This window comes from Coptis chinensis, chromosome 1 (genome assembly GCF_015680905.1).
Source record: "Coptis chinensis isolate HL-2020 chromosome 1, ASM1568090v1, whole genome shotgun sequence".
Lineage (NCBI taxonomy): Eukaryota > Viridiplantae > Streptophyta > Magnoliopsida > Ranunculales > Ranunculaceae > Coptis > Coptis chinensis.
In genome coordinates this window covers 83,810,156-83,823,094 of record NC_141456.1, presented here as the reverse complement: position 1 = coordinate 83,823,094, position 12,939 = coordinate 83,810,156, and the positions used below count along the sequence as shown (strand labels likewise).

Genomic DNA, 12,939 nt, shown 5'->3' with positions numbered 1-12,939 from the left:
ATAAGTAAAATACCAGAATGTGACATTCCTAATGTCTCCAAATTATTCCAAACATTTTGAGGGATTAAAGTAACATCCTCAGCAGGGGAATATAGGCAGGCTGCTGCAAGAAGAGTTAATGAAAGCTTTGTTAGTGGGCTCTCACACACTGAATATGCAAACTTTCCCAACCCATGTAGGACACTGTCTGCTGCCCCCAGAAGAGACTGCAAGTTTTCACGCTCAGCAAATGGTATGTAGTTTACTAGAAGTGCCATTGCGTGAATTCTTAAAAACATTGACGGATCAGATGATGACAGTAGAACCACTCTATCCCATGTTCTTGAAACCAGAAGAGAAAGCACAGTCTCAGGAACAGAAAACACCAAATCAGTGAGAACAAACTTATATAGAAACCTATTAGGGATCTTCGATGCTTCATCATTAGCATCGTGGCCCACAACTCTGCCGAGGTGCTGCAATGCAATAGACCGCTGTTCAGGTTCTGGATGGCCCAACATCATGCAAAACAGGTCAACTAAGGAATCTGCATCTTCTTGATGGCCACCTACACCTCTAGTAAATATTATTGATAGCCATTTATCAGTCTGAAGGCGCCATGAAAGTCTTGGTGCATGAGAACAGAAGTACTTAATTGCAGAACAAATAGGCCCAAGCATATCATCCATACAAAAGCACTGAGGCAGACCAAGTAGATAATCAAGCATAACGGACGCCACTTCCCAGCAACGGTTTTCTTGAAGTGTCATGACAGCTCCAGCAAGACCTTGAAGACCACTTCTCCAATGAATTGAGTTATGAACATTTGAGTTGGTTACAGAAATATTTTCGGTGAAAGCATCAGAGTTAGTAGAAACGTTCTGCAAAACGGATGACAAGCACCTTGAGCGCATATAACACCTGGATGATACAATAGTTAGCTTTTTTGTCAATTGATGATGTAGTTTCCAACAGAGATCAATTGTTGGATTAAGTTTAAAAACTAAATCCTCTAAACATTTAGAGAACTCGTCAAATTCCTCAGCAGATATGGCATGACACTCTTTATTTGGGAGACTAACGCGATGATTAGTAACTTCCAGCTGATCTGAAAGCTTCGCAGAAGAATCATGGCAGAGAACATCCAGAAAACAAGAGTAAAATTGTGAATTATCATCCAAACCTTGAGTCCTACTAATTGAAGATATATGAGGCTTTTGCACAGCGACAGGAACACCAAAGTCTCGTAAAGTTTGCATCAATACAAAGTCACAACTCTCCAGAATTTCCAGAAACGCACTTAAATAGTCATAGAAAGAAGATGCTGGCTCAAAAGTAGTGAAATCAGCCCAAAACGTTAAGGACTGTAAAATTTCCCTCCTCCTTCGAAAAGATAAGTCGGTGAACACAGCGCCCAAAATAAAAATTGTCAGTGCTCCCGAATATAGATTTTCTGATGTATCAATCAGAGTCTCATCTCTGCACCTCAAAATACTAATCAGCTCATCAAAACACAACGACTCAAAATTAAGACAAGAAGACTCATCTGTCAACAGTTTTTCATCGTTGGATATCTTTCTTAAAGCATATGAGATGAGTGGCTTCAGCAAACGCAAAACAGATTCAAGAAAAGCCACATCACAATATGAGGTTCTACACAAGGATAGCAACACTTGCACCACCCTAGGTATTTCGGGCACCATCGCTTCCATATGCTCTACCATAATAGCTTCAAGAACATACAATATGATTGCTTTGGCATTCTTAGCAGCATAACCTTTCAAATGATAAGAAGTACTTCCAGTACAAAGTTGGTTTTTTCCTTTTTTCGAGAAAGGCCATAGACAGAGATCAGAAAACCAACATAGGACATCTGGAAGGGCATGTGAAGGAAGAGATTTCAACTGCAAGCCAACAGCCTCCAAAATAATCTCCCCAAAACCATCAAATTGCTTTTTCATATTCGGAAAGAACTTGTGTAGGTCAGGGTAAATCACATGATAATATGTCTCACCATCTGATTGATCGTTAAGTTCAAAATCTTTCTTGACCTGAGAAACTTTCTGGCCATCTGTCTCTCTCAACTGCATAATTTTTTCTTTCACTATAACATCTGCCAGAGCAAGCTCGTCTGCAAATATGGACAGCAGACGTGTAAGTTCTTCTAGATTAGAGCAAAGGAAGACCCGCTCCTTTAGATACTGTTTTGCATAACGGGATACTGCCATCCACCCTAAAAACCTAACAAGAGCGCATGAATGCGAAGAAAAAGAAGGTATTTTCTGCATCCAGGATGTGGGTGAAATCAAACTCTTGTATGGAAATCTATTCTGGAAGTTAATTGTAAACTCTGGCCCTTCATCACCACCACATGAAGCAATAACTAATCTTTGAAGAAGAACCCACCGTCTTTGTACTCCATATACTTTCTCTGGATCTAATTGAAGATTGCCTTCTTTAAGTTGATAATAGAAAGAAGATAGGAGCTCATTCAGATACTCAGCAGATCCTAATATGATGTCAATTACATGATCAGGAGAACAGAATAACTCAGTACCAGAATGCAACAGGAACAATAAGCTTTGCATTAGAATTTCATGCATTGAGTGCTGTTCCCTTCGTAACCGGTGAACCAGAAAACGGCAAAGCAAAGCTTGATTCTGTCTAACCAAGGTGACTGCATCTGCAGTTTGTTTATCAGCAACTGATATTTGTAAGCCTTCATCATCTCCTTCAGTATCATAGGGGCAATGATCTCCACAAGAGATCCTCCTGTGATATTCTCTATCTAACTCAGCAGCTTCCAGGAGTATCTGAAGAACAGTTACATCTCTTTTCCTTTCAAGATGAGATATCACTTCCAAGTCGGTGCCCTTCTTTCCACAAGCCTTTTTTAGCTCCACAATATTGAAATTTTGACGGATCCTTGTTCCACAGACATTCCTCTGGTTGATAGCCTTAGGATTATCCCTGAAGGCCATCATAAAGAATGGATTGACATAGCACTCCGCAGCTAAGAGGAAAGCATCAATAGAAGCATCATGGCCCTCTGGAGTAATATCAGCTTGCAAATGCAACTCTAAAGCTAAACGCTGGAACTCAGAAGCTCTAAGCTCACAATCTCGATGATTTATAAGTTGCAAAAAGTCCGCCTGCAAGTTAAAGTATTCAACAGCAAAACCAACATCCAAAACTAAGTCATTCTTAGATTCATCCGGTGTATCTCTTTCAACTAGATATTTCCCTTCTGTGGTGACACCAATAGGATTAGATTGTGTACTATTTTCATCAGGACTGTGTCCTTCAAAAAAATTAGAACGGCTCCTGAGAGGGGTGCTTTTCAATTCTGGAGGGGCAAACAAAAGACCAGCATCTTCAAAAAGATCCACCTTCACTGCTGCTTCAGAAAACTCTGTTTTCCCATCAGGCTCTTCTTGGCAATTGGGTTTTAAAGAGGACCTCCCATGGCGAAGGACAGAAGTGGTTAAAATTATCGCAACTTCTTCATTGGCATGACATTTGCAATGGTCAATTTCAGGAGGCAACGGCATGTTTGGTCCCAGAATTGACAAAAGCACGCTGCAAGAAAAATCCACAACATAAACACCAATATGGAAAGAAAAGACAATACGCCATCAAAATAACATGAGATTTTGTATTGAGTAATTTAGTTTAAGAAGTTCAAAAAAATATATGGAAGCATGCAATTGTGCATGGGCCTGCCTAAGTATTGGGATACATTTTCATAATGAAAAAGCATATTTTTTGTAAACTATCTCAGTTATCACGAGCTTAAAAGTTTCATATATGTCATCAATTATATAAGAGATAGACGAGAGTAACCAGAAAATGATTGACAGTGTAAGGATTGCTCGGACACCTCAAGTTGTAGAGAGTGGGCCCAATTAGACATCCCAGAAAAAATACATAACCCTCTAGCTCAGGCATTAAGACTCAAACAGGTCCAGAATGAGAAAAAGAGGAGGCTGGCCTGGGAGTATATAACAAGGTCGGAGACACCTTGAGTGGGATGGAAATCTCACACATAAAAAAAGACTTGTCAAACCAAAACCTTGTAGGATGCAAAAACATCCTAATTGGCATTCTTCACACATCAGAACGTGTCTAAACAAAGAGGCTGCTCAACATACTCTACGAAATCTCTGCCTAAGGAAGCCTTTTTTAACATCTAATTGATACAAACGACTTTGATAAACAAAAACTGATTGAATAATCTACGCAGATACAGTGTTTAACTTTGGAAACGTGTCAAAGTGATCCACTCCAACAAGATTAGGTAACAAGTTCGTCTACCAAACACTGCGTACGGTGTTTCAAATCATCTGAGCACGATAACGTGGGCAGAAGAGGAAGAAACCATCGGACACGCATCTCCTTCCTCTGCGCATCTCGAGACAGATATTTAGATGTGTGCATCGTCAAGTGGCATATTGGGACTATGCATTGTGTTCTTAGTCTTTTAGGGTTTATTAGGAACCCTCAATTCAAATCTCATGCATAATGTGTCTGTATCCAAACGAGTGATCGACACGGATCATACTTATTTTTATCCCTATAGACAAGGAGCACTCTTATAACTATCAGCGATTTTTTATTTCCAAGAATACACCTTTCATAACATGTAACTCAATTATTTCAGTTTTATATACTTTGGACATGTAAGTAATTTAGGCTTTCCTTGATATTCGACCAACTTAAATTGTGGAGAGACACATCTCTAAACGACTTCCTTTCCTTTTCCTTTTCCTTTTCCTTGTTCCGTTAACAACAAATTATGTTCTTCCGTTCCTTCTTTTCCTCATTACTGGGAAAAAAATATAAATAATACTTCTTCTCAATTCATGCGTTTTTTCATCCGTTGCCTTTTGTCCATTATCTGTTGCTTTCCTCCATTATTAGGTTGCTCCTGTTAGGTTTAGAGATTAAATTAATATTAAAAAAATTATGGATAAAGATTAGTTATGAACTCAAGCAAATTAAGATTTATCTTTTCCCTCTTCAATTTCTAAACAAGAAATTTTGTTCTTATTCTAGACAGAGTTATCCATCCATCGATATGTTGATGAGTTACAACCATTGATACCTAATGGGGTGAATGAAGAAAAAAAAAAACTGCACATTGGAAGTATATCGATCGAGATGGATGCCATGGCAAAAGTCTTGTCTTATTGGATGGCATGATGGGGACACATTATCTATTGTTGTGGTCAAGGATTTTTTATTAATCTTTTTTTATATGGAGTAAATCTTCCTAACATTGTGGTCTCGGAATTTTAATTAATTTTTTCTTATATGGAGTAAATCTTCCTAATATTGTTTGACGACTTACAATGAGACATTAGCTACTGCACATTTAATGAAATGCCATACACAATCATCTCATCCGTAGCGATTTAGCAAAAGAACAAAGGAAGGGTGGAACATGTAATGCAATTGCATAATCATATAATTGAATATCATACATTTTACTAAAAACTATATCCTCTAATCTGATTGCATGTTTCTCACTGAAACTTGGATACATGGTTAAAGATTTACTCTCATTGAAGACCACACAAAGGCAACAATGTGCAAATTCCTCTAGTACGTATAAAGCTGAAGAGAATATTTAACTAAAATTCTAAGGTTACATCAGTCTCTCGTTAATATGCTATAGCTTTCCTAACAAAACTGAAAAAAGATCATATCATTAGCAAGGAAAACTATTTTTACCCCGTCATTTAGAACTTAAATTAAGACAATAAAGAATTACCTAGGAGCAACAGATCCGCGCCTCCATTCAGATTCCAATGATGGAAGAACAGCAGGCTTCTTCACAGCTGTACGGATGACATTAAGTGCAAGGGCACATGTCTGCTCCTGCTTCTCCAAGAAAATGGTCGAAACATCTCCAAAAGCTATTGTATTCTTCACAATAGTTATTGCAGGATCAAGAAACGGTTCTAGCATTTCCACTAGAAAAAGTATTTTATGCTTAACTTCCTGTAAGTTTTGCAAAAAAAACCTCAATTGGATACAAGAACTGTAATAGCTACAACGTGAAATTTGCATTTGGGAAATTCTAACACCTAAAAACATGCTTGATGAGTACCTAGAAGTGAAACCTTTATGATAACAGAGCAACTACTATCTTACTTTTACAGTTCTACTTATGATGAGTCTTTACAACCATAAAGACTAGAAGAGAGCAACCATTTCTTGAAAAAGCAAAGACAAAAAACACAGGGGGGGGGGGGAGAGATTTGGTCCTACTATTAGTGCGGTAATTAGATTTTGGTCCACAAAAGCTTAAATATTAGACTAGACTTTAGTCCTAGTTCGTCAGTGCCAAGTTGACCATGGTCAATCTGTTTGCCTTTTGAATATGGCGAGAATATCCCTATACAAGATCTGTCCTTCGATCTTGATCTTTGACAATTAGAATCTCGACGAATAGAGAGAAAATAATTAAGTTCATAGTGTTTGGTTTGCCATGTGCCCACCCGCAATTGGGTTATTGAGATCTTACAACATCCAATAGTTGATATTTCATTTTACAGATCTCAAGTTTGGTCCAATAACATAAAGAAGCCCAACAACGTATCGAAGCCCAATAATTACAAGTGGGTTGAGACAAACCCATTTACTATCCACTTTCACCCGTTTCCATCAACCAAATACTAGAGCAACACATCCAAACAGTCCGCATACGTACCCACCAATCAACTCACCCTCCTACTATTAAACATCAAATCTCTCATAAACCAGTGGGTTTCAATGCTTTATGTTTTTGGGCAGTTGTCTTGGAAATTGGAACTAAGCTTAGTTCATCAGTTTGTTATCGAAACTAAAGTTCAAATAACCAAAATCAAAAACCAAATAACTTGCATTCCCTGATCACCAAAACCAAAATTCAAATAACCAAAATAAAAAACAGGTTGAACTCTGAAGTTCAAATAAAAACCCAACCAATCTAATGGTGATGAGATACATGAAACTAAAGCAGTTATGAACATAACCAATCATGAAACTAGATCGGTGATGAGAGAACTTGAGTTGTTGGGTTTTGAGTGTTGAAGCATGCGCTCTGAGTTCTGATGAACAGAGAAGGTGTGTGAAATCAAACAACATTGTCGAGTTGAGTAAAAGGATACCAAAATCAAATAACATTATCGAGATGCGCGAAATCAAACAAATCTAAGGGTCACATGTTTAAGATTCTAAGAACTATGCATATAGTGACACGTGTCTAATAAATTATTCAACTAGTAAAACACGTGAAAGGCACACTCGGGTATTCTGGCCATATCAAAACAACAAGCAGCTTGACCATAGTCAACTGAGTGGACTGATGGTCAACTAGCAGAACTAGGACTAAAGTCTAATATTTAAGCTTTCGTGGACCAAATTCTAATTACCACACTATTAGTATGACCAAAACCTAAAATATCCGAATAAGAATACCAAACCTTATATCGCGGTAATACATCATCCATATGCCCAGACAAAGCCAAAATGATGTATTTTAGAGCAGCTTGAGCACGATTGACAGAATAGCGAGCACCCTGAAACATGCACGCAAACAACAAGATGACACAGAAAAATATCAACAAGTAGTAAGATAACTTACGTGTAGACACGACATTTTTTACCCAAAGGACAGAATCATCACAAAGATGTAATTAGTCTCAACGTTTCAAAGTGATAAATCATCTAAACATCAATTGGTTAATTAAGTCTTTCAGAAAGGATCTAGTAGCTTCTTGCTACCTACGATCACTTATGTAATTGTAATATGCAGATGTACATTGGTTCAAATTTGAATGGATAAAATTGAATTTTACCGATCAAAAAAAAAGAAAAAGAAAAAACAGCTACTTTCATTGGCGTTGAATTCTTGCATTACCAGATCAACCTTTTTCAATCCGATTATCCAAATAGCCCTAAAACTAGAAAATTCGTAATTCAAAGTTTGCCAACATGCAGACGTCGACGAAGAAAAGTAACTTATGCATCCTAACAGGAGGTTAAAAGGACAAAAACTGGACATTATATGAAACTTGTAGTCTATGTTGTTAAGGTGAGACGAGGCACAAGGCACTACTTTTCAGAAGTAGCCCCACGGGCCACCTCGGCAATGCATTTGACAACAACCTGGGACGTTTTTCACAAAAAAATGCAGTCTTGGGCAGTTGGGCACTGCGGCACTTGGCGTGCCTTTCACAACAAAGGTTGAAGTGTGAAACAAAAAAACAAAATCAATTTAATTGAATAAATAAAATTTAGCAACAGGAGAACAGTAAACACACTTGGATAGTGCCCAAAAGTTCCTCCAAAAGCTCAATTGTTAGGTCAACCTGTATTAGAGTCAGTAGTGAGTCAATAGTAAAACTAGAATAGTATTAAAAAACATTTACAGGCACAAAGATGAGACAAACCTTTGCAATCACAGTAGATATCCATGGTGCCAGAGGCCCAGAGCACAAATCAATCAGAACACAGGCTGCCTTTGCCTGACAATGCATTTTAGATAAGAGTTATTTATTTTCCAAGTCCAAATGAAAATAATTTGAGGTGGATAATTTTTCATTAACCTACTACGGATTGCCTTTGGGGCTAAAAGAAATTCTTAGACAATATCGATGGAGATGTTTGAGAAGGTGTCAAACCAGTGGAACGTTGGTTGACGGTATAAACTGAAAGGGGAAGATAAACTTGCTAAAGTCCACTTTAAACCAAATTCCCAACTATACTCTTTCTTTCTTCCCAATGTTGTGGTTGATCAATTAGAAATGGTATTTGGAAGAATTATTTGGGGGGAGTAGTGACATCCAACTGGGCGAGATGGGATAGACTGACTCACCAAGGAGGAGGGGAGATTCAGGGTACTAATAGTTAGTTTCCATGAATGAAGCACTTTTTTTTTACCGCTTAAGTATAGTGTTTGGATATATATTGAAAAGAAATTGGATGAGATATCCTATAGTAATTGTACAATGGAAAACGAGAAGATAAAACATAGAAAAATCTGCCATCAGCTCATAATGGACTCCCATCTGCACACGAAAGCCTCAAAAGGGATGTCTCGAAACTCGTTGTGCACTTCAACCAGAAAAACAGCAGCTCTTTGGTGGCCAAAACCACCTTCCCCATAGACATCATAGTAGCTTCCAAAAGTTTATTATTCCTTTCCAACCATAGACCATAGTAATGATAGTATTGCAAAAGGAAGCATGCTCCAAAGACAGCATCCCTTCTGAGAATGGACCCTCAAGTTCCATGAGGCTAATACCTTCTTCGCCGAACCAGGAAACACCTAAGAGATACCAGAATCGAACAAAAAAGAGCACCAGATTTTCCAAGAGAAAGGACACAACAAGAGAATATGATTCACAGACTCCCCATCTCTCATGCACAGAGGACAAAAATTGCCAATCACCTCAGAAAAATGAAGCACTTTTATGAGAAAGGCTGTGGAGGTAAGTCAAAAGTAAGGCTAGGGAGAACTATACGAACTCCAAAAGAACTCCATCAAGAAAAACAATGAATTGGTGACCGATTTTTGGTGGAGATGTTCTCTCCACAATAAAGATCATTTGAAGAACATAGTCAAAAGTTGAAAAAGTTGATTAGCATGTATGGGAACACTAACTTCATATGTTACATGGACACGCCCACATTTCAATATAATCCGTTGGATACATATCCATGTGCCCGTGTCGGACACACGGACACGTATGGTATGTAATATACCTCAATTTTTTATATTTCGCTGTGTCAGACACTTCATATCTGTGTCGGATGTAGACACACGTATCTATGTCAATATTACTTAGCTAACTTCACCAAAAATCAGATATCAATTCATCAAATAAGTCCACTTTTGGTTGTGGAGGTCAATTGGAGTCACTCTAAAGTACAGTTCATATAACAAGGGATAGAGCCACTCCCATCACACACACAATCTAAGCCACTAGATGACTAAAAAGACAAAATAGAGGTAAAATTGGAATGAGAAATCATGCCAACCCCCCCACCCATCTCTTCTCTTTCTCTTTCCTGCTATCACGTATCACCAGACCGAATTTCTCCATGCCCAAGTTAACCAACTTAGCAAGCTATGCTTGTCTCCTTCCCTTCTTCACCAATTTTTATGTTGTCTCTTATTCTTACGAATTCGCACGAGGGAGTCAACCCAGCAAACAGCCCACCACTTTGTGTTCAGCAAAGAAGAAGAAAAAATCTCTATCTCACGCTTTTCCCGAAGAATTGTTTGAATTCCCCCAAGTCCAGTAATTTGGAAGCTAATTCAAAAAATCTGTTGATAAAAAACAGTTCCCTTATATACATAGAGCAAGAGAGAGAAAGAAAGGGGAGCCTCTCCCTTATTTACAATCCCACTTACAATCCCATCAAAAAAATTGACCTACCTCACAAATTAAGGGCTGATTTTTTGTGGAGATAACCTCCTTCCCATGAATATCACACTCCCAAGAAATCAGCTCGTTTGAATAGTTTTAGCCATATCAAAAGAGTTAAGAGAATTGTGGACTGTTAGATTAATCATAAAAACCTGAGCACAAATTTTGATGATGTTATACATTTTCAAATGAGCTGATTATTTTCGTGAGGATGATCTTCATGGTGAGAAGGTTATCTCCGCAAAAAAACACAGCCCTTAATACATTAATACGTAATGTAGGTCCAATTTTTCAATGGAGTGGGCCGAGTGGCTCTATCCAGATTTTCTCTCCCAAAAATCAGCCCTTAATTCGTGGAGTAGGTCCAATATATATAGCAAGAAATTGGTCCAGAGGACCAATTCCAGGCCAAAATCACTCTCAAGGACACATTTTTTTCGAAATAACCCGGAAACCCAATTTCAAGTGAAAATAACCCTTAAGGACAAATAACCCAAATTTGAAATTAATATCTTCTGATTGTACCCTTTCTGTCGTTTTGCTATGAATAGTGAATGTTCATATCTCCTCATGTATGAACAGTGTTTGTTCATACTCCAAATAAGTGAGCATACCTCATACATTAAGTTGAGGTATTGAATAGAGATTGTTCATAGCTCATGTAGGTCCAATATATATAGCAAGAAATTGGTCCTCTGGACCAATTCCAGGCCAAAATCACTCTCAAGGACACCTTTTTTTCGAAATAACCCGGAAACCCAATTTTGGGTGAAAATAACCTTTAAGGACAAATAAGCCAGATTTGAAATTAATATCTTCCAATTTTACCCTTTCTGTCATTTTGGTATGAACAGTGAATGTTCATATCTCCTCACGTATGAATAGTGTTTGTTCATACCCCAAATAAGTGAACATACCTCATATATTATGTTGAGGTATGAATAGAGATTGTTCATAGCTCATGTTGAGGTATGAACAATAATTGTTTAAGTATGAACAATCTATAAACAATGATTGTTTATACTCCAATAGGTGTTTTTATTGATTATACATTATGTTAAGGAATGAACAATGATTGTTCATAACTCATGTTGTTCATACCTCAAATATGTACAAACAATGAGTGTTCATACTCCAATAGGTGTTCTTACTGATCATATATTATGTTGATGGAACAAACTGTTTGTTCATACCCCAAATAGATAAAAACAATGATTGTTCATACTCCAACAGGTGTTCTTACTGACCATACATTATGTTGAAGTATAAACAATGATTGTTCATACCCCAAATAGTTCATACTCGAATAGGTGTTCTCACTAATCATACACTATGTTGAGGTATGAACAAAGATTTTTCATAGCTCATGTTGAGGTATGAACAACGATTGTTCATACTATATACGCCGGGTCGTTTTGGTTGAGTCGGGCTATTTTTTTATTTCGTGTCAAAAGTATACTTGTCCTAAAATCTACCAGGTCCTTGTGAGTGATAATAAAAAAAAAAGGTGAGTTTGAGAGTGATTTTTTCTTCCTTTTTGTCCTTGAGAGTTACTCCCTGTATATATAGAGCATTTACGGCATTGGAGTCCAGAGTCCAAGTCCCACACAAACAGAAAAATCTCTATCCAGATTTTCAATTCCAAAATATTTGAAACCACTCGCCACTCACAATCAGGTTCTTAACCCACTTGTTCTTTTCGGGGTTTTTTTTTAAACCAAGTTTTCTCGCGGGTTTGGGGGTGTTACAAGTTATAAAAAAATCACGATGCAACTAATCATCCCATCGAAAATCAAACAAGAGTGCCTCCATCACATATAAAAACATAATAACACGCTGAAAGCTTAAACAAGCGTCAGCCTAATCAAAATACACATCTTTGACCAATTTTATTATCTTGTGATTCCTTCTCTTTATGCTCGAAAATCCTTCTCCTTATGCTTGAAGATCCTGAGGATTCTCTTCGCCATAGAGTCCCCACAACTGCAGTTGGGATAGTATCAATTAACCACTCAACCATACTAGACAATGGACCCAAAATCAATTCCTTTGACCAAAGCCACTCTTATGTTTTATAGGGTTTCAAGGTTTACGAAATGAATAGGAGAGTCAATAGCTAGAGAACAATTCACAAGAAGATGACCAATACTTCCCTCCACCCCTTACACAATAGGAAAACTTTAGAAGATTCATGCCCCTTCGATTAAGGATATTAATTTGTTAGATCATTCTCAATTCCCAAGAAATGAAGTAAGCCAACAAAAGAATGGTACTTAAAATGGAATAAAACTTTTCCCAAGTTCTTTTATATAAAAATTCAATAATTCTCTTTGTAGCCCTAAGATTTCGAAAAACATATTTCTTGGCTGAGATCAAGTAAGAAGGTTTCATTGTGATTCCATTTTTCTCCTCCGATATCAACTTTTTTGAGCTCACCTCCCCAAGACTATTTCTCATTTGGTAAATGGAATCCAAAAAGTTCTCAAAGTTCTTCAGCCACCAATCATCGAGACCTCTTCTAAGGGAGACAGTCCACCCT

The 12,939-nt window shown here is 37.6% G+C and overlaps 1 protein-coding gene across 4 annotated transcripts in view; it reads right to left on the bottom strand.

Annotated features, from left to right (window-relative positions):
- Positions 1-12,939, bottom strand: part of LOC147525516 (uncharacterized) — a 44,490-nt gene that overhangs the window by 14,877 nt on the left and 16,674 nt on the right. For all 4 annotated transcript variants that reach the window (XR_015221873.1, XM_086607779.1, XM_086607789.1 and 1 more), the window contains exons 13-17: positions 8,418-8,492; positions 8,289-8,336; positions 7,449-7,544; positions 5,753-5,982; positions 14-3,558 (exon numbers count right to left, since the gene is read on the bottom strand). Coding sequence is in view for 3 of the 4 variants with exons in the window: in XM_086607779.1 (XP_086463905.1) it covers positions 14-3,558; positions 5,753-5,982; positions 7,449-7,544; positions 8,289-8,336; positions 8,418-8,492 (3,994 nt within the window). In the remaining variant the exon portion in view is untranslated. The remainder of the gene's footprint in view (positions 1-13; positions 3,559-5,752; positions 5,983-7,448; positions 7,545-8,288; positions 8,337-8,417; positions 8,493-12,939) is intronic.